The following is a 21,074-nucleotide window of genomic DNA, read 5'->3' as shown; positions in this document are numbered from 1 at the left end:
GCTTGTTGGATAACTAAAATAAATCTATAAATCTATTTATTAACTCAAAAACAAAATGAATAGCTTAAAATTTCAAAATGTGCGCTTTAATTTCCATAATTGAAATTGAAGTATCGTAAACTGCCATCTCTAATTTCATTTATTTTTGTCATCCACAATAAACTATCGATTGGCCTTATGGTATTTTAAATACTTTATGGACAATAAGCAAATGTTTTAATTATGTACGGGTTAATTGAGAAATAATAAGTATGATTGGATTAACTTTCTTAATTTATTTGAGTGAGGAATTCCCTAAATTAACGGTATTTTAAATACCATGGGGCACAAAAAACATGCATAGTAATTATTGAATTAATTACGGTTCGATTTATAAAAAAATAGTATTACCTTTAGTTATTTTGAACGAATTACATTTGTAATTTATTTGAATGAAGGTATGAAAAGAAACTTAACGGTATATAGTTAGTATTTCCTGAAACTGGTATTTAATTTGTTTGGTATTTCGGTATTTTCGAACGTTTTTCGGCGCGGTCACCAGTTTGACGTGGAACGGTTTTGATGCAAATGAAATGCAATAAACTTTGACGCGTTGTACTGCCGCATCCGTTACTAAAATGTTGGACTTTGTGGTGATATTCACCAAGGGCGGCGTGGTGCTGTGGCACTCGAATGCGTCCAGTAGCAGCTTCGCCTCGTGCATCAACAGTCTGATACGTGGCGTTATCCTGGAGGTGAGTGTGGACAGGATCATCCAATCATGTGGCTCTGTATGAGTTGCAATCGACTGGGTAGTAATGCTTCACTTCATTGAACGCAGGACCGCAACACAGAGGCCAAGTACTTCGAGGAGGACAACCTGGCCGTCCAGTTCAAGCTGGACAACGAACTGGACCTGGTCTACGCGGCCATTTTCCAGAAGGTAATCAAGCTGACCTACCTGGATGGCTTCCTCTCCGACATGCAGGTGGCCTTCAAGGACAAGTTCGGCGGCATTCCCGCCGCTGAGCGACTGGCCGGCGACTATGACTTCGACCGCGAGTACCGACGCGTGCTCAGTGCCGCCGAGGAGGCATCCGCCAAGCAGGTGAAGGCTCCCAAGGCCATGCGCTCCTACAATGAGTCGCAAAAGTCGAAGAAGACCGTCGCCTCGATGATCCAGGACGACAAGAAGCCGTCGGAGAAGCGGGTCAACATCCAGGAGAGCGCCCAGCCGCCGTCCAAGCAGCAATCCTCGCCGCCGCCCGCCTCCATGGACGACATCATCCGCGAGAATCGGCGCAAGCTGCGCGAGAAGCTCACGCCCACCAAGAAGACCTCGCCCGGTGATCCCAAGCCCAGCAAGTCCAGTGCCTCCGAGAAGGCCGGCAAGAAGCCACGTGTCTGGGACCTGGGCGGCAACTCCAAGGACGCCGTCATGCTCGATCGCTCCAAGGATGCGCCCGAGGATGTCCAGTACCAGAACATTAACAGCGAGGTGAGTGTTGGCTGGAAAGTGGGATAAAATAGTGGCCATTTCTGTCCCTAAACCGATGTTATTTGGGGAGCAGACCTTTTGACCAGGTCCTACAATAGCAACTGTCTTAATTGGCCTAAATAAATGCAAAGGGAAATGGAACAAGTTGGTCAAAATTAAAGTTTCTGCATCAGGCAACCGAATTTGACTGAAATCAGCATTTGATTTGTACAAGCAAATATCCAATTTCCATGTTTTTAATTGTATATTTTATTTCTTAGCCGACACATATTTAAATTTTTAATTAGTTTTATTTTATGAAATCCAAATTTCTATTTGTTGTGACATTTATTATATATTTTATAGTAAAACGAGAGACCACAAGTTCGACCTCTCTTTTATTTACCAATATATTTGTTTTTTTAATATTTTGTTAAAAATGTTAATTAAATATCATTTAAAAAATTATGGCTAGGGGAAATTAAATAACAAAAACTCGTTGGCAATTGCAGCATTATTCTAAAAACCAGTTTAAACTTCCTTTATTTTCACACAAGCTTCTAGACCACCATTTACCTTTATCCAGTTTAAAGATAAAAATTTGACCAAAACTTATTCATTAACTTAAAGTTAGAATTTTGTCCTTAATTTACGGATTTTGTTAAACAGCTTTCTTCATGTCCGAATACTTTTGTAAACCAACATTTATGAAATAATTGGGCCATCAGATTTACATAAACACTTAAGAATTTATGGATTTTGAAGATAGCTTTTCTAGTTCTAATTTTATTTATTGTTTATTTTTGAATACGTTTTTGTAACCACTATTATTTACCATTATCTTTTTATGGCGACAGCTGGTGGGCACGATGCAGGGCGTGATCCGCGACCTGGACGTGGAGAGTGAGGACGAAGTGGAGAACGATGGCGAAGGGTCCACCTCCGAGGAGGAGGAGCAGCAGCAGCAGATGCAGTCCAAGAAGAGCAAGCGCGGCGGCCTGCTCTCCTACTTCAAAGGCATTGTGGGCGCCAAGACCATGTCGCTGGCCGATCTGCAGCCGGCGCTGGAGAAGATGCGCGACCATCTGATATCGAAGAACGTGGCCACGGAGATAGCGGCCAAGCTGTGCGACTCGGTGGCCACCAGTCTGGATGGCAAGCAGATGGGCACCTTCGACAGCATCGCCAGCCAGGTGAAGGAGGCGTTGACCCAGTCGCTGGTGAGGATTCTCTCGCCGAAACGCCGCATCGACATCATTCGCGATGCCTTGGAGTCGAAGCGCAACGGTCGACCGTACACGATAATCTTTTGCGGCGTGAATGGTGTGGGCAAGTCCACCAATCTGGCGAAGATCTGCTTCTGGCTGATCGAGAACGACTTCAATGTGCTGATCGCGGCCTGTGACACCTTCCGTGCCGGCGCCGTGGAGCAGCTGCGCACACACACCCGCCACCTGAACGCACTGCATCCGGCGGCCAAGCACGATGGCCGCACCATGGTCCAGCTGTACGAGAAGGGCTACGGCAAGGATGCCGCCGGCATTGCCATGGAGGCCATCAAGTTCGCCCACGACACGCGCGTGGACGTGGTCCTGGTCGACACCGCCGGTCGCATGCAGGACAACGAGCCGCTCATGCGCTCCCTATCCAAGCTGATCAAGGTCAACAATCCCGACCTGGTGCTCTTCGTGGGCGAGGCACTGGTGGGCAACGAGGCCGTCGACCAGCTGGTCAAATTCAACCAGTCGCTGGCCGACTACTCCTCCAACGAGAACCCGCACATCATCGACGGCATCGTGCTGACCAAATTCGACACCATCGACGACAAGGTGGGCGCCGCCATCTCGATGACCTACATCACCGGCCAGCCAATCGTGTTCGTGGGCACCGGCCAGACGTACGCCGACCTCAAGGCCATCAATGTGAACGCTGTGGTCAACTCGCTGATGAAGTAGCCCCCTCCATATCCATGCACCACCGCCTGTCCACCTCTCCATCTGTCTCCTTTCCAATGCTCCTTGTTTGCATGTCCAATTGACCGAATCAAATACAATGCTTTTGTCTATTTTGTTGTTGAGTAAGTGATGATGTGATTTGTCTTTGGGTGGTTATGGATGCAATGGGAGATCGGTTCAAGTGAAAACTGACCTCTGTTGAATTTGTATGGGAAAAACATTAAATGAATGCATAATATGTATGTCTAGATTGCTGTCTAAATCTCGCAGGGATCAGAGCAAAATTACAAGTTAGATTGGATTAATGTTCAAAACTTAAAAGCTGTTTTCTCGTTTTGAGATATTGAACACTATTTTTTATATGTTAATGTATAATTTATTTTACAATACAAAATAAACATATTTCTTTTGAAAACAACCGAGGATTTTGCTTTTACATTTTTTTAAAGAGTGAAAAATTTAAATTAAAAAAAAAAAATACAAACTACCTTATCTAACGATATAGTTTTGATTTCAAATGATGATGGGCAACGCATTTGAACTTTTTTCCAAAACGCTCATTGCTGTCATTGTCTTATTGTTTAATATTACCATTGTTCTTTAAATGTCATACTATAATATAACATTGGCTTTTAGATTCATTTATTAATTCATAAAAAAATAATACAAAAATGTGACATTTTCCTCTTAAATATAAATATATTCAATTTTATATATAGTAAAATTTGTATGATATATTTTTATAACCTTTGCAGTATATAACCATCTTTTTTCTTTTCGCCCATCTTAAGTAAGATATAAACCCAGTAAATCACAACCTTATTAGAGTTAAAGTCACTGGAACTATAACTTATAGTCAAGTTGAAATTAAAGAGTTACCTCTACTTAAATTAAAGCGGTCTATTTATTTATTAAGGACAGCAAATCACTTAAAAGGGCAAATCAAAAAAAATAACAGCCATATTGATTATTTTATTTTTTAATTATTTTTCTTAAAAATTATGATTATTTTCTTATTAATAATAATGTAATTATAATTAACTACTTAGTTCAAATAATTGTTATTTTTTAACGACCACCCTTTACAGGTATTTGCAAAAATATTATAATTGAAAAATGAGTAAATTTGAAAACTTCGTCGTATTAGAGTATTATAGTTCAATTAATTAATTTACCTAAGAAATAACTGACTTATAGAAGAAATCTTGACACATTAAAGCTCCCATGCACAGTTGAGGGAAATAGAGTAAAGCAAAAGTAAATATTTCCAAGAAACTAAAGCATTCCGGCAGGATTACGAATACGAGTTGTTTTGTTTTTTTATTAATGATATAACTTTAGGAGTACAAACGAGAGTGTTGTGTATGGGCGACATTGGGTGGAAGGGGGGTAAGGCTTAATCTATTTGTAGAACTCATGCTCCTGCTCGTCCTTCTTGATGTTGTTCTTGTAGCCCTTCTCGAAGTCCTTGGCCAGGACGATGTAGCGGTTCTCGCGTACCGCGTGCATGCCCGCCTCCTGGCAGATGGCATTGATGTCGGCGCCGGAGATCTTGTCCGGCCGCGCCACAAACTCCTCGAGATCGACGTCCTCGCTGAGGTTCATCTTCGAGGTGATGGTGGAGAAGACCAGACGCTTCTGCCGGCGATCGGGCAGCGGGAACTCGATCTTTCGGTCCAGCCGACCGGGACGCAGCAGGGCCGGATCCAGGGTGTCCGCCCTGTTGGTGGCCATGATCACCTTGACGTTGGTGGTCTGATCGAAGCCGTCCATCTGGTTGAGCAGTTCGAGCAGGATGCGCTGCACCTCGCGATCGGCGCCCGTCTGGGCATCGAATCGCTTGGTGGCAATGGCATCGATCTCGTCAATGAAGATGATGGCCGGCGCGTTCTCCTTGGCCAGCCGGAATACGTCGCGCACCATGCGCGGCCCCTCGCCCAGATACTTCTGCACGAACTCCGATCCGACCACGCGGATGAACGAGGCCGTGGTGTGATGGGCCACCGCCTTGGCCAGCATGGTCTTGCCGCATCCCGGCGGACCGTACATGAGGACGCCGCGCGGCGGATCGATGCCGATCTGCTTGTACAGCTCGAAGTGGGTCAGCGGCAGCTCGACGGCCTCCCGGATCTCCTGCTTCTGCATGTCCATGCCACCGATGTCCGCATAGCTCACGTCCGGCTTCTCGTCCGGCTGCAGCATGGAGATGGAGCTGTCCGCCTCCGGCGGCAGTACGTCCACCAGGGCGTTGCTGTGCTTGTGCAGGGCCACCGAGGCGGAGGGCTTCAACAGCTCCCGGTCGATGGTGGACAGGATGCGCACGTAGTAGTTGGAGCCGGTGGTGGAGCCCACGATGCCTGTGTTCTGGTCGACGGCCTCCAGGAACTGGCCAATGACCAGCGGCACGGACTGGATGCGCTTCACCTCCTCCTGGGCGTGCAGGTACTCCTTCTTTAGGTTACGCTGCTCATCCTTGATGTACTCCTCCTGCACCTCGATGAATTCCAGGGTCTTTTGCAATTTCTGAAGGGTATTGTGAAGGGGATTAGCTGGCTGCTGGCTAGATGGGAGCACCACATTGCTTACCTTGTAGCGCACATACAGATCATCAATGTCCAGTTCGTCTAGGGAACTGTGCGCATCTTTTGGCTTCATGTCGGACAGCTCGTCCTGCTGGCGAAAGGAGATGTTAGCACGGATATTACCCAGTCAATCACCCAACTACGCACCTTCTCCGGCATCAGTATGTCCATGTTGTACGGCATTGTTTCCGTCCAGCAGTGAGTTTTAAATTGGTTTAGTTTAGTTGCAAGACAAGACGAGAAAATGACTCGTCAAAAACAAGCCAGCAATGCAACGAGGTGGCAACGCTTCCCGGTTGTCATGCTGCAGTCGATAGTCGGCAGTTGCCTATCGGAAAGTATATTGCCGTAAGCAAACTATCGTACGAATCGGAGATTTACTAATCGAACCGCGCAAAGAAATATAATTTTGTCAGTATTGGGACATTCTCAAGGAATAGAAAAATGTACAAAACTTAATTTTAACCTGGCCAAAATAAGTAGCACAATCCAATAACGACTGTTTTATGCAGCTGATGATCCAAAAATTAATAATATGTTGGGCGATGGTGTCATTTCCTACAAGGGCTTACATAATGTATCACTGGTTGATTTAAAAGAATGTATATTTTGCTAAATTTGTATTATTTTTTGTATACAAGTTTGTATTGACAATAAGAAACTCTGGAATACAAAATTGAACTAATAAAATTAGACGCGTTGAAAACCAATAAAAACTTGTAGCTCTGGTATTTATTTAAATTAAATTGTTTGATGGTATGGGATTATTAATAAAATAGCAGTTTATAAAATCATAATCATGACTTTCAACAAGCAGTTATCCATTAACCTATCGATTACTATCGATCACTTCCCTTGCGACGGCCCAGCAGACAGTGTGTACACACTGGCAAACCCGACCATTTTGACGCGATTTCGATTTCTCATAAAAAAAAACACACATTTAACTCGGGCGCTCCTGCTGCTGTGTTTTTTATGTGTGTGTGAACGAACCAAATATATACACATGAGCTGGAGGACAGTGAAATTGAATTAGTGTTTATATAGCACATCGATGGCTGATAATGCCGCCGCCGAAAAATCGTTTGGCCATCGTTAGTGTCAGAACGGGAACGAGTACGAGTACGGGTGCGAGTACGAGTACCACAAAGTATCGTCGTCGTCGTCCTGCCCCCCGTCCCGCCCCCTCCGTCGTCGCCCCCTCTGCGCCGTACGCACGCATCGATTTGGGCTAAACGTTAGATACCTCCTAACGCAGTTGTTAGGGTGGAAAGGCAATATATACAAGGAGAAAAAATAATACCACACACCATATAGCCACTGGCCACTAGCCACTCGATAAATGAACTGCAATGCCGTGCGTTGGCTATTCGCGTGCAATCCGTTGATCCGATCCGGTCCTGGGCTGGTCCGCATCCCCCCAAATCCCAGCCAGAAAAGTGCAATACACCAGAATCGAAGCGAAACCAAACGAAACGAAAACCAGGAGAGAGACAAACTCACAAATAAATCAAAGTGGAGTGGAAAGTGGGTAGAATGTTATTTTAAAACCCAAGGAGGAGTCGAAAATGTTTATTGTATAATTTCCTATTGAGCAGGTGTGCTTGTGTGTGTGTGTGTGTGTGTGCATGCACCTGTGTGTGTGTGTGTGTGTGTGAGTAGTTTTTGTTTTTTCGCTGCTTCTTCTTGTGGTTTATTTGTCAACAAAAAGAAGAAGGAAGAAAGCAGAGTAATAATTTGTTATTGCCTTCTTCGCACTGCTTGCAGGAGTGCCGACGAAGCAGTGAACTTGTGCAACGAACTGTTTGACGACCCAGTAGCCTCCACATGAAGACCATGTCGCGTTTCGGCCTGCGCCGTGGCTTTAAGCTCTCGGAGGAGCAGGTCAACGGCAAGAATGCAATAGCGCCGGCCACGCCCCCAGCGCCCGCTGCCACTGCCCCCAATCCGCGCAAGAAGCGGCAGGCCAGGCAGGAGGAGTTGGACGTAGAGCAGGAGGAGCCAGAGCCGCACGATGAGCCCGAGCCGGAGCACGAGCAGGAACCGATCTCCCTGATCTGCAGCCTGCCGCTGGACCGGCTGCCCCGCCTGGTGGAGAAGCTGCATCAGCTGACGGAGGAGCGGGAACGCGAGCGAGAACGGGAGCGAGAACGGGAGCGGGATGGGCTGGCGGGATCAGCGGGTCACTCCTCGACGAAGGTCCTGTGTCTGTACTGTGATAGAAAGTTCGCCTCCGGCAAGCTGCAGGCCAAGCATGTGGACAAGTTCCACACCGAACGGCAGGAGCGGCGCTGCAGCGGCCGTTCCACCAGCTCCAATTCCCATCCCGCCGCCTCCGGCGGCTTCCCCGGCTGCCAGTGGTGCGGCCAGCACTCGAATCGGCGCCAGGCCACGCCTCCACCGCAGATCTGCCTGCCGGCCAAGCATCTGGAGCAACTGTTCCGGCACCTGAGCGAGCAGCATGCGGACAAGTATTTTGGCTGCCAGCCGTGTCGCCTGCGCTTTCAGGACGCGGATCATTTGTCGTCGCACCAGCGGCAGCAGCATCCGTTGCCGGAGGATGCCCATGGATCCCATGGCCATGGGCATGCTTCCCATGGCCATGGACATGCCGCCAAGCCCGGATTGATGGGCGCCGACGAGCCGGTGCTCTTTCGTCTGGGTCTCACCCAGAACCGGCTACCCAGCAGCCATCGGAATCGCGGCCAGCGCAAGGAGGAGGAACCGCCGCCCCTGGCCGCCACGCCCAGCAGTGGCAGTAAGTCGCGGAGCAGCAGTCGGGCGGCGGCGCAGCGGCAACAGCTGCAGTCGCAGCAAGCCATTCCGGCCGGCAGTCAGGCTCTGCAATCGCCACAGGATGCAGTCAATCCGGATGCAGTCTTTCGACTGCCCGCCAGCTTGGCCTGCATCTCCTCATCCTCCTCCTCCTCTGCCTCCGCCTCCGCCTCGTCATCGTCAGCAGCCGCCGCCGCCACCGCCGCGGCTGCCGCCAACTCAGTGTTCGACGACAAGTTCTACAAGGATGTGGTGTTCAATGTGCGTCACAATCTACAGAATCACCTGGACGGTCGTCTATTCACCTCCCCAACATCATCGGCATCATCATCGGTGGCGTCGTCCTCGGAACTCATCATGCTGCATGGTCCCAGCCAGGTGGGTCCTGGCGGCGCCTCCTATCCCACGCTGCTGACCGCCGAGCAGTTTGGCGGGACGGGGGAACTGCTGCCGCTGGCCAAGTTCCGCCGGAGACCGCACACCAAGCACAGCTGGAAGTGGAAGTGGGACTACGTGAAGAAGTTCACCCTGATCAACGAGGGCGGGCGGCTGGTGAAGAAGCTGAAGCAGCCCCATTACCTGGGCCTGCGCGATCTCTCCAAGCTGGACATGTGGACGCAGCTGACGATGCGCCAGAAGCACGATCTCTCCCTGTCGCTGGCGGAGGAGCACGACCAGGAGCAGCAGCGCCGCCTGCTGGAGCAGCTCAATCTCATCCTGGACCAACGCCTTTTGCCGCACATCATCCTCGAGCAGAACGAGCAGGCGGTGATTAAGTGCGAGAACGACGAGGATGACGATCCCTCGGGTGTGGACAGCACACATCCGGGTGATGATCTGCTGCCCCAGAGTTTCGCCGACGAGAGTTTCCTCTCCCTGCTGCAACTGCAGCCGAGAACCGAGGAGCGGAACAGGCAGCAGGATCAGGACCGGGAACGGGAACAGGAACAGGAACAGGAGCGGTTGAGGAACAGAAAGCGAAGATCCGTTGTGCTCAGCGGCGAGTGGGCGCGACCACGCCTCTACCTGTGCATCTGCTGCGGCGCCAAGTTCGACCAGCGCAAGTCGCTGGAGGAGCACAAAACCTTCCGCCACTCGCACATCTACGCCACGCACTACGAGGTGGTGGGCCGAGAACTGCTGGCCGGCAATCTGCTGCGCCATCTGTTCATCCCCAAGCGGGCGCTGGGTCGTTTTGCCGCCACCTCCGCCGCCGCCGCCGCCGCTTCGAGCAACTGCATCCGGTGGCCGCAGATCGGGTCAGGGCAGCAGCAGCAGCAGCAGCCCAAGCAGGAGCAGGAGCGGAACAGTGTGCAGCCGGAGGAGGAGACCAGGTCGTCGTCGGCCTCCTCGCGCTCCTCGTACGAGGTGTCCACGCCCACTCCGCTCTCGGGATTGGAGCAACAGCAGCCATCGCCGGCCTCCGGATCGGGATCGACCTCCTCGTGCTCACCCAGCTCATCCTCCGCCTCCACCCTCATGTCCACCGCCCCAACCGTGATGTCCTCCCACTCGCATTCGCATTCGCATTCACACTCCACCTGCACATCGTCCACAACGACCACGACATCGTCCGCTCCTTCCAGCTGCACCAAGTGCGGCCGCAAGTGTAGCGGCCTCATGGATCTCTACCGCCACATGCTGGACTGCTCCGGCGACTATGTGTGGTCGCTGGCCAAGAAGCGCAAGTATCGCTACTACTGCGGCACCAAGAAGCGGCGCGCCTTCTCCAAGAAGCCGCTGAAGCAGCTGTCCGCCCGCAAGAAGGAGAAGCTAGAGACGGAAGTAGAAGTGGATGAGGGCGATGCCGAGGCAGATGGCGACGGGGAGGCGGAGGCGGAGGCAGAGGCCGAGGGCGAGGAGAGCGGCTCCAGTTCGTCCAAGTTGAAGAACTCGCCGCGCCAAAGGCCCAGCGATGGTGAGTGGTGCTCTCTATAGATTGAATTCCAAAGCAAATGTATTAAGTCAATGTTCCATTTCCAGCTGAATCCATACGCAAGATGCTGGAGAACCTGCCCGCCAAGCGCATCTGCAAGAAGATCTTCCCCGTGGACAACAAGGCCAAGCGCAAGGCGAAGAACAAGGCGAAGGCCAAGGCCAAGTCCATGGCCAAGTCCATGGCCAAGTCGCTGGTCAAGTCAAAGTCCAAGCAGCAGCGCAGCAGCACCAAGCGAATCTACAACCAGCACATGCTGCGCACCACGCGCTCCCGCTCGCGATCATCGGTGGTGGCCACCGGCTCCTCGGCGGCCGCTGTTGCCGCCCAGCAGCACCGCAGTCGCCGCAAACAGAAGCAACAGCAGCAGCAACAGCAGCAACAACAGAAGGCCAAGCTGGACAAAGCCAAATCCCCGCCAGAAACGCCAACTGAAGTTGTAATGGAGGATGAGCCAGTTAAGCTGCCCACCACACCCACAGTCACTGCCAAGTCATCAAGGTCTCCCGCTGAGGAGAAGCCATCGCTGCGGCTGGAGTTACCAGCACTTAGCCTTCCGGAGGCCACAACACCTGCTCCACCCGCCTGCTCCGTTCCGGAATCGGAGCCCGCATCGCCCACTCCCAGCAAGCAGCTAATGCCCACACCGCCCACAACGCCGGCGCCGGCCACCAAATCCCCGCCAGCTATTGCTGCTACTGCTGTTGTGGCAGCTGCTCCGCCGTCCTACTCCGCTGGAGCCACCACTCGCCTGGCTACGCCCAATTCGAGTGTGAAGCGTAGCAAGCGGATCAGCGACTGCATAGCCATGCTCACGGGCAAACTGGAGGAGAAGCTCAAGACGGAGCAAGTGCCAACGCCTGCTGCAACGCTGCAAATGGAGCGTCGGAGTGTGGAGCAGGAGAAGGCGGCAGAGAAGGTGGAGAGGTCAAGGCAGCCGGTGGAGACACCTGTTCCACCACCAACTGGCGACAAGGAGCGAGTGCAGCCAAAGACGCCCAAACGCAAAGCGGTGTCGCGTCGAATCATCAAAATGGATGCCACACCAGAGCCCCCGTTGGAGTCGCTCCCACTGAGGCAGGCACCAGAAGGATCTTTGCTTGCTGTTGCACTTCCACCGACTGCAGTTCCGCCTGCCACTTTGGTGGAGACGCCAGCTCCTGCTCCAGCTTCTGCTCCAGTTCCTGCTCCTGCCCTGCCGCCTCCTGTGTTCAACAGTTTGCCAGGACCTCCTGCGCCAGTCGTTGCGCCTGTTCCTCCGCCTCCGCCAGTCATTGCACCTGCTCATCCTCCGCCCGTGGCTGCACCTGCTCCTCCGCCTCCAAGGCGCACGCCCACCAAGGCGGCTGCCAAGCAGATGGCTGCCCCACCACCGAAGCCAGCCTCGTTGGCCGCCCTCAAGCAGTATCCTCCCATGGAGCCATCATCGCCGGCGCTGCTGGCCACCAATGCGCCACCTGTGCCCGTTGCTGTGCCGCTGGGAATGCAAGGAATGCAGGGAATGCCCGCTTCACTGGCGGTGGGATCAGTTAACATGCTGCCCAAGATGCCACTCTATATGCCGCAGTTGCAAGGGAATCCCAATTGCAATACCAATACCAATACCATTACCAATCCGAATCCCAATCCGACGCCCACGCCCACTACCATGTTCGTTATGGATCATCAACCGCTGAACCTGACCAGCCAGCGAGGAGTGCTGCCAAAGCCGCTGTTCACTGGCACCACGGGCGATCCCGGCCTGGTTGGACTGCCGCATCATCGCTCGGGCGGAATGCCCGCCCGACGGCAGACGATCTGTGGCTTTGAGGCCCGAAACCTCATGGGTTTGGACATGGACATGGAGCCGCTGGATCTGTCCAAGAAGTCGAGCAGAAAGGCATCGCCGGTGCCGCCGCCGCCGCCAATGGTGACGGCAACGATGCCACCGCAACAGCAGCCAGGTGCTGCTCCTCCCATTCCCGGCCAGCCCCTGCCCCTGCCCCTGGCCTCGCACTATTACTCCAATCTGGATCTGCTCAAGATACCGCAGGTGCGCAATCCTGGCAATCCAGCTGCTGGTGTTGTGGTGCCCACCAGCGGTGTTCCGCCGCCAGTTAGCATCATGCCCACATCGGTGGCCACCGCGACCCATGCTCACGTGCATCCCGTCAAGAGTTCGGGCGGCAAGAAGCGCTCGCTGGAGGGAACGGGCAGCTCCAAGAAGGACCATGGCAAGGGCCAGGCCAAGGTGTGTCCGCGCATGGACGAGGTGGTCAACAACCATATCGACGATGCCATCAACTCGGTCATTATGGCTGTCCAAGCCAGTTTGCCGGATGACGAGGAGGACGAAAAGGAGAAGGAAAAGGCGAAGGAGAAGGAGGAGCAGGCCAAGAAAGACAAGGAGAGGGAGAGGCAACGAGAACAAAGAGAGAGGGAGAGGGAGAGGGAAAAGGAGAAACTGGAGCTAGAACCGCTGCCCAGGCCGAGCAACTGCATCTTGTCGCTGCCCAGCTCTGCGGTATTGCCCTTGGCTGTTAATCCTCTTCCCGCCGTGCTTATTTCATCAGCTGCTTCTGTTCCCACACCCACTACTGCTCTGCAGCCTGTGCCTGCCAAGAATCTGACGCCCAAGAAGCGCTCCATGCGCTCGCGCACCATCGACTGTCGCTCCGCCTTGCTTGCCCTGGAGGAGACTCTTCCGGTGGCGCCATTGCAGCAGTTTATCCCGCTGCCAGTGAACGGTGATGCAAGGGGAGAGATGCCCACATTACCAGTTTCTCTTCCAGTTGCAGTTCCTCCATCGGTTCCTCCTCCAGCTGCACCCGTTCCAGTTCCAGTTCCCTTAACGAGTGCTAAGGAAGCAGCTCTTACTGTGACCACTGCTGCAGCAACATCGCCATTAGTGGAGCATCAGTCTCCGGAATCTCCTGATCCTGATCCTGATCCTCTTCCTGTTCCTGTTGCTGTTCCTGTTCCAGAAATGATTGCCCAACCAGAGACATGTGCCGAGTCCTGTGCTCCCGTGCCTGTGCCCGTGCCCGTCTCCGTCATTTCAGTGGCTCCCGCCTTGCCACAGATGCCACCACATCGCAGTGCCACGCCTCCGCCCAGCACAATGGCCGAGACGAACTGCAGCTCGCTGATGGAGGAGCACAGCAGCAACCTGAACAACAACACCTCCTCGGGCTTCCACAGTCTGGCGCAATCGGAGCAGCCCCTGTCCACGACGGCAGCAGCAACGCCAGTGGAGGAGTCTACGGCGCCACCGCCCAAGAAGGAGGAGGAGGAGCAGCAGCAGCAGCAGCAGCAGCAGCAGCAACAACAGGAGGAGGAGGAACTGCCCGCCAAGAAGAAGCAACGTCGCCGGCGCAAGAACGAACTGGCGGCCATTGTGGCCGATCAGCTGCTGGAGAGCTTCAAGATCGACAACGCACGCAGGGACAACCTGAAGAAGCTGGAGAATCTGGCGTATGAGAAGAGCGAGGACCTGCTGCTCACCGGGATGCTCCTGATGTCCAGCACCAAGCGCAATGCCGCCCTGGGCACGTCCTCCGCTGCGGCCGCCAAGCTGGCGAAGAAGGAACCCTCGGCGACGGAGACGGAAGCGGCGGAACCACCAAATCCGCCAGGACGCGGCAGGCCTAAGCGTCGCCAGAGTTGCTACTACCGAAGGGGCAAGGCTGGCGGAGGAGGAGGAGGCGGGGGAGGTGGAGGTGGAGGAGGAACTGGCCCGGGTAAGGCCACCAACGAGAACATCAGTCTGCTCAAATCCTCGCTGGAGTCCTTCTCCATTGGCATCGAGAAGCAGCTGCTGGCCAAGGAGGCGCGCGAGGCCAAGGAGGCGCGCGAGGCCAAGGAGTCGCAGTCGCAGTCACAGCCGGGGAACACCGTTGGCAGCCAGCCACCAGTCGGCTCCATTCTGCGTCCCAGCATTCTCAGCGGCGCAGTGGCCCGGGATCAGCAACAACAGCAGCACTCCAAGGAGAAGGACAAGGAGAAGGGCAAGGATAAGGATAAGGATAAACAGGAGCACATACCAGCCACCTTCAGTCGTGATCCACGGCTGAACAAGAACATACACAAGGAGCAGGCGTCGGAGCAGCAAAGGTCCGAGTTGGTCAGGGAGCAGCATGTGGCCACCAACAACGACAATGCCGAGGAGGAGGACAACTATCTCACGGAGATTGCCAAGAACGTGAACGAGAAGATCATGTCGGCCACCACCAACGAGGACTTTGAGTTTGCCCACGACGAGTTCGACGGCGAAGGGGATCCCGACCAGGATCAGGATCGGGATCCGGATCACGACCAGGACAAGTACTATCGCCCGCCCACCTCGATGAGTGTGCGCAGTGCGCCCAATCTGAACGACGAGCACTCAAACTTTGGCTCCATGTGCGACGACAACACCAACACCGAGGTGATGGACATGGACCTGGACGACGAGATGAGTGTGTATACCAGCTACTCCCAGGATCTGGGACGTGGCGGTCGTGGGCGCCGGCGGAGACGCCGCCGAAGCGTTCTGCTCACACGGCGGCCCAAGAAGCGGACGCAGCGCAGCGAACTGGATGCCGAGAAGTACGGCTGTCAGCTGTGCGGCAAGAGCTTCTTCACCGCCACCTCGCTGTCCAAGCACAACATGACCCTGGCCCATGTGTCCAAGCTGTCCGCCCAGGAGTACCTGCAGTCGCAGACGGCTCCCTCCAGTCCACAGCAGCAGCAGCAGCATCAGCAGCAGGATGTCCAACTGAATGATGGGCAGCTGGCGGAGAACAACAGGAGGGAGGAGCCGCATCAGCATCAGCGGCAGGAGGAGGAACAACAACACCACTTGGCAGCAGCTCCTCCGCCGCAGCAGATGAGAGCCTCGGTGCTGATGCTGCCCAACCAAATGGCCCATCAGGAAAGGGAAAGGGAGCGGGAGCGGGAAAGGGAGCATGAACGAGATCTGCAGCGGATTCAGGAGCACGAGAGAATCCAGCTGCAGCGAGAGCGGGAGCGGGAGCAGGAGCAGCATCAGCACCAGCAGGAGCAAGTGCATCATGTGATTACTGAGGCCAGCCTGCGGCTGCACGATAACCAGCACAGTCCGCAGGCAGCGCCACCGCCCACCGCCTCTCGCCTCAATCTCAATCCCGACGAGCGTCTCTTCTACGAGTGCTGCAACATCCTGAAGAGTGCCGAGACGCCACGCCCCCTTACCGGCGGAGGAGGGTGTGGGGGCGGGGGCGGAGGCGTAGGCGGTCCAGCCACCACCACATCGGTGATAGTGACGGCGGGCAGAAAGCAACCGCCACCGCCGCCAGCTTCGCCATCACCATCCCGGTCCTCATCGCTGCCTCCGCCAGCTTCGCCATCGCCATCGCTGCCACCTCCTGCCTCACCGTCGCTCTCGCTGCCTCCGCCGGCATCGCCGTCGCCATCTCCCTCGCCGCCGCCACCTGCGGAGCCACCTGCTTCTCATCCTCATCCGCATCCTCATCCGCATCCGCATCCTGGTCCTCAGCCAGTGCCTGCCGTGTGCCATCAGCCGGTCATCCAACAGCTGTTCCGCAACCCGCCCGCGGTCACGCCCACCACAACGCCCACGTAAGTGAGACCATTTATAAGCAAGTAACTGAAAATAAGTTATATGAAACCATTATGTTAAGGGAAAAAATGGTAACAAATCAGCCAAATGGGTCGTTATTTTACAAAACGAACACAATTTTATAAATCACATTTTTGGATTTGCCTTAACTTTTTTTTTACAGATACTTAAGTTATAAAATTACTAAATTTAAAAAAAAAAGAACGACAGATAACATAAAATATTCTTTAAATGTTATTGTATATGCAAAATTTTAACCAATCGATTAAAAGCACAATTAGTAAACTTTTTATAGATATATAAATATAAGTTTAAATGCTTGGTAAACAAGGGGTCATGTTTATAATATTTGTATATATAATGAATAAAAACATTTTGTATTTGTAATATTGTAACCAACCATGACCTCATATTTAGCAAGCAAATAAACTACAATTTAAAAAAAACATTTAAATCTAATGTTTCCAATTTAACATTTTTTAATTATGACACAAATGATATTGTAGAAATAAATGTAGTTTATAGGATCGAAAACGCTTCTTTTTTTAACTGTTGCATATTTTTGCACTATTAAAAACACCCTTTTAAATTCAAAATTGAAAAAAAAAGCTTTTCTTTGAATGTTTAACTTTCTTTTGCAAATTTTAAATACCTTTCGAAAAACTCATTTCTGTGACACCTTCGAAAGGAATTTCTTTTGATTTTGATGTTATAGTGATTCACTTTACGTATATACAGTTTATAATTAAGAATAAAAAAATTAGACCTTAGTGCTCTTATCAAAAGAATTAAACAAGCAGAAAGTTACTAAATAATCAGTTGCTATTATAAATTTTATTGGGACAGAACAAATATTATAATTTATATATTTTACTTTACATTTTGTAAATAACAATCTAATTCTATTTATTTTTTTTTTTTTTGAAATTTAAATACAAAATGAAACCATATTTTGTAAGATAATATTTTATGTTTTCCAAATCACTATTAATTTTATTTTTAAATTACTAATTAGCTTTAGGTTGAGGTACATGTGCAAAATACAAAGAATTAAACACAATACAACCCCTATTTTTTTTTGTATGTTTCCCAAACCAAATGCTTAATAATATAAAAATGAAATAAAACATTTGATTCCTTGACTATATTTAACTTGTCCTTGATTATATGACCACAACACTGTCAACACCAGGTGACTGATTAGTAATTGACCCACCTCTCTCCTCTCTCCTCTGTCCTCTCTGCTTGCAGCAACCACAACAGGCTGTCGCCCAGCTACTCGGCGGTGTCGCAGTTCTCGGCCACCACCACCACGTCCCGCTTCAAGACGAAGGCGGCCATGAAGGGCTACGAGAACGTGAACATGCAGCTGGACATGCTGGAGCTGGCCAAGTCGGGCGGCCGGGGTGTGTGCAAGCTGACCGAGCTGGCGGACATTGCGCTGGGCAGCGAGAAGCCCGGCGGCGACTTCCTGCCCCATCTGCCGCCCGCTCCAACCGCCGCAGCAGCTCCAGCAATGCCGGCCACTCTGCCGCCCAATGCCATGCAGCAGATGGCCATCCAGCAGACGACGACGGTGACGCCGACGGTGACGCCAACGGGTCCGCTGGAAGCACAGCAGCAGAGCTCCACGTCGTCCAAGACGATCATGCATGCCTCCATCATCAAGGCGGCGGCGGGTGTGGCCAGCTCGGCCACTTTGCCGCCGGTCTCCGGGCGGATCATCATTCCGGACAGGCCGTTCAAGAACATTGGACTCGAGGAGAAGGCGCCCATCACGTTCCAGAAGCCCAAGACGTGCGTCAATCTGCTGCAGGAGCAGGACAACAACAGCGTCTCCACGGCCAGTTACTCGGATCGGGATGACTATGATTTCGGCACCCTAAGTTGCGACGGCGACGTGGAACCGGACCCAGAATCAGTGGTCAGAGGTGGCGATGGCGGTGGCGGTGGCGGTGGCGGTGGAGGTGGTCAAACTACCGGGCGAGTGGTGCTGACCCAGGGAGCAGAAGTTGGCGTAGGAGGACGAGCAGCCGTGTCAACCTCCAGCTCATCGTCCTCCTCGTCCTCGTCGTCGGCGGCGGAGCATTCGAGAAGTGGCAGTCGGAGCAGCAGCAGCAGTTCCAGTCGGGCCACAGCCAAAACGTTCGAGAACAAGTCGCTGATCATGGGTCGCATATTCAAGCATGCCAGCAGCGCCAAGGCCACGGCAGTGATGGCCACATCGGCGGTTATGCTGCCCGGGCCCAGTGTGGCGGCGGGCCTGGCCAAGATCAAGGCGCTGCCCAAGAACCAGGCCAATCTCGACCAGATCTTCGACGAGTTGCGTGGCGGTCATCCAACAGCCAAGTCTTCGGAAATGGACACACCGCCTTCTCTGCTCCCTGAAAGCTGGGAGAGGCAGCATCAGCATCAGCAGCATCAGCAGCAGCAGCAGCAGCAGGCACATCATCACCACCATCAGCAGCATCAGCAGCATCACCAGCATCATCATCATCACCACCAGCAGCAGCAGCATCAGCAGCATCAGCAGCACCACCACCACCACCAGATAGAGCCCATGGCGGCACCAGCTGCTCCGGCAGCACCAGCGGCCATGCCAGCACCCAGTGCCCTGCCGCCGGGCAGAAAACCGAAGAATGTGGCCACAGCGAACAGTGCCAAGAAGAGCGCTGCCACCATCAACAAAGCCACGCCGGCCAAGGCCAAGGGTAAATCTAGAGGGGGCGCCTCTGGAGCTGCCACCTCAACGGCCGCGTCCAATCGCAAGCCACGCAAGGATCTGACCAAGTTGCAATCGGAGCTTGGCATGAGCCACGAGGAGATCGAGCAGCTGATCGACGAGGGCCAGCGCAAGTCCAAGCGCCGCTGTGCCACCAATCGACCCAAGAAGCTGGTGGAGACCTGGAGTTCCGATGAGTACGAGGAGTTCCTGTCCACCAAGGACATCATAGCGTTGATCGAGCAAAAGGAGCAGCAGGAGCAGCGGCGCAAGCGCAAGACCAGTGAGGTCACCACCCAGCCGGAGGCACTCGCTCCACCGCTGGTCGCGAAGAAGGCACAGACGCCACAGGCGGCACAGGTGGCAGCGGCAGCGGCTCCAGCCAAGCGCAAGAATCGCGGCGGTGAGAAGAAGGCAGCGACAGTGGTGCAAGTGGCAGAGCAAGTGGTGGAGCAGCCAAAGTCGCGGGCCAGGCAAAGGAACCAGCAGCAGCAACCAGCAGCAGTGCCACCTGCACCCTCTGTTGCCTCCGCCAATACTCAGCCACCAGACCAGATCACGACCAATTCAAAGGGTAAATCCAAGGCATCGGTTAAGAGTAGAGCGCCAGCGGCCAAGGTCACAAGCAACAGGAAAAAGCGCGGACAGCAAAAGCAGCGGGAGGAGGAGCAGGAGGAGGAGGACGAAGCGGCGGAAGCGGAAGTGGAAGTGGAAGTGGAGCCACCGACCAGGACGCGCAGCTCTAGGCAGCAGCAGCAGCATCAGCAGCCCAGGGGAAAAGCTGGGCCAGAGATAGAGCCACCACTAGAACCTGCTCCTGCCCAAAAAGAAAGGAACAAGGCGCGTTATGGCAATGCACAACAACAGCTACCGCCACCGCCACCGCCGCCGCCGTCGCAGCAAACGCAAACGCAACCGCATCCCAGGAGCAGCTCCGTGGCCACCACCAGCAGCAGCAGCACCACCACTAACACCACCACCAACACCACCAACACCAACACCACCAATAACAACAACAACAGCAGCAGCAGCAACAAGAACCTAAAGGCCAAGCGGAAATCCCAGACGAATCGTCAATCGCCGGCGCGTAGAAAGCGACCGGCAAGCGAAAAGCAACTCTACTACTGGAGCAGCTCCAGCGACGATGAGTTCGGACGCCTCGATGACGACGAGGATGAGGGCGAGGCATTGGCCAATGCCAGAGAAGCCGGCGGCGAGCAGAGGGATGGGGATCGACTGGATAGTCTAGATCGACTGGATCGCCTGGACCGACTGGATCGACTGCAGCCGGAGGAGGCCGCCTCGCCATCGCCGCCCGGCAAGCACTTCGAGGAGAACGAGCCGTACCAGAAGCACGGCTGGATCGTGGGCGACTCGCACAAGAAGCTAGTGAAGCTGCTGGCCATTGCCAAGGGCAGCAAGAAGGTGGACAACTCCAGCGGTGTCAAACGGCGCACGCCCAAGCGCAAGTGCTAGCGTCGCCCGGAGAATCTGCATCAGGAGGAGGAGGAGGAGGAGAAGGAGGTGATGGTGGATGCCATCCTCATGCCAGACAAGTCATAGCCATAGGCTTCGAGGGCGACGTCGGCGCGGGCAGCCGACGATCCATCAACGCCATCGATCACATACGTACTGCCATTGTGTCATCGTTAATCGTTAAGGCCAGCGCCAGGAGGGGATTAACTGGAGTTGAAGCTAAAGCTGGAGCCAACCCAATCCAAACCAGAATAGAACAGACGCCTCCTGGCCCTCTGGTTCCCATTAACCGTATGCGGAGTATATGCAACATATTTTTCTTTTTCTTTTAAACATCTAAGCGTTACATTATTTAGGTTTTTTTTTATTAAATGTATTTATAATTAATAAACAAAACAAACAAAAAAGCGAAAAAGCAACAAATATAAATTTGAGCACAACAATTAAACCAGCTGACTAATGATTTTGCATATTTAACCATTGCTAAGGGTAAAAATAATCTTTACAATTTCAGATGTTTAAAAGGCAAAGAAAATGAGCTTTTCAACCCTATAAAGTATATCCTAACTTTCATCCAAGTTTTTAAAATACAAA

General features: G+C 52.7%; 3 protein-coding genes across 4 annotated transcripts; 2 read left to right on the top strand and 1 right to left on the bottom strand.

Moving 5' to 3' along the window:
• The first annotated feature begins 522 nt into the window (after nucleotides 1-522).
• LOC108144926 (signal recognition particle receptor subunit alpha homolog) lies at nucleotides 523-3,537 on the top strand. Its single transcript, XM_017270095.2, has 3 exons — nucleotides 523-734; nucleotides 821-1,477; nucleotides 2,314-3,537. The coding sequence occupies exons 1-3, from the start codon at nucleotides 618-620 to the stop codon at nucleotides 3,409-3,411; spliced, it is 1,872 nt and encodes a 623-aa protein (XP_017125584.1). The 5' UTR covers nucleotides 523-617; the 3' UTR covers nucleotides 3,412-3,537.
• A 1,175-nt stretch (nucleotides 3,538-4,712) lies between these two features.
• On the bottom strand, nucleotides 4,713-6,276 carry LOC108145098 (26S proteasome regulatory subunit 6B). Its single transcript, XM_017270293.2, has 3 exons — nucleotides 6,141-6,276; nucleotides 5,998-6,081; nucleotides 4,713-5,934 (listed from the first exon to the last, which is right to left on the bottom strand). The coding sequence occupies exons 1-3, from the start codon at nucleotides 6,174-6,176 to the stop codon at nucleotides 4,813-4,815; spliced, it is 1,242 nt and encodes a 413-aa protein (XP_017125782.1). The 5' UTR covers nucleotides 6,177-6,276; the 3' UTR covers nucleotides 4,713-4,812.
• A 606-nt stretch (nucleotides 6,277-6,882) lies between these two features.
• Nucleotides 6,883-20,964, top strand: LOC108144430. 2 transcript variants are annotated; one of them, XM_041710862.1, is made up of 5 exons: nucleotides 6,883-7,520; nucleotides 7,761-8,557; nucleotides 8,594-10,686; nucleotides 10,752-16,281; nucleotides 17,534-20,964. In XM_041710862.1, exons 2-5 carry the CDS (start codon nucleotides 7,821-7,823, stop codon nucleotides 20,478-20,480), a joined length of 11,307 nt encoding a protein of 3,768 aa, XP_041566796.1. In that variant the 5' UTR covers nucleotides 6,883-7,520; nucleotides 7,761-7,820; the 3' UTR covers nucleotides 20,481-20,964. The 2 variants fall into 2 exon arrangements, with proteins under 2 accessions (XP_041566796.1, XP_017124795.1); XM_017269306.2 differs by having other exon boundaries at nucleotides 7,761-10,686.
• Nucleotides 20,965-21,074: the final 110 nt, after the last annotated feature.

Source organism: Drosophila elegans, unplaced genomic scaffold (assembly GCF_018152505.1).
Source record: "Drosophila elegans isolate 14027-0461.03 unplaced genomic scaffold, ASM1815250v1 contig_149, whole genome shotgun sequence".
Classification (NCBI taxonomy): Eukaryota; Metazoa; Arthropoda; class Insecta; order Diptera; family Drosophilidae; genus Drosophila; species Drosophila elegans.
Note: the sequence above shows the minus strand (reverse complement) of the source record. Positions and strands in the feature narration are given on the sequence as shown.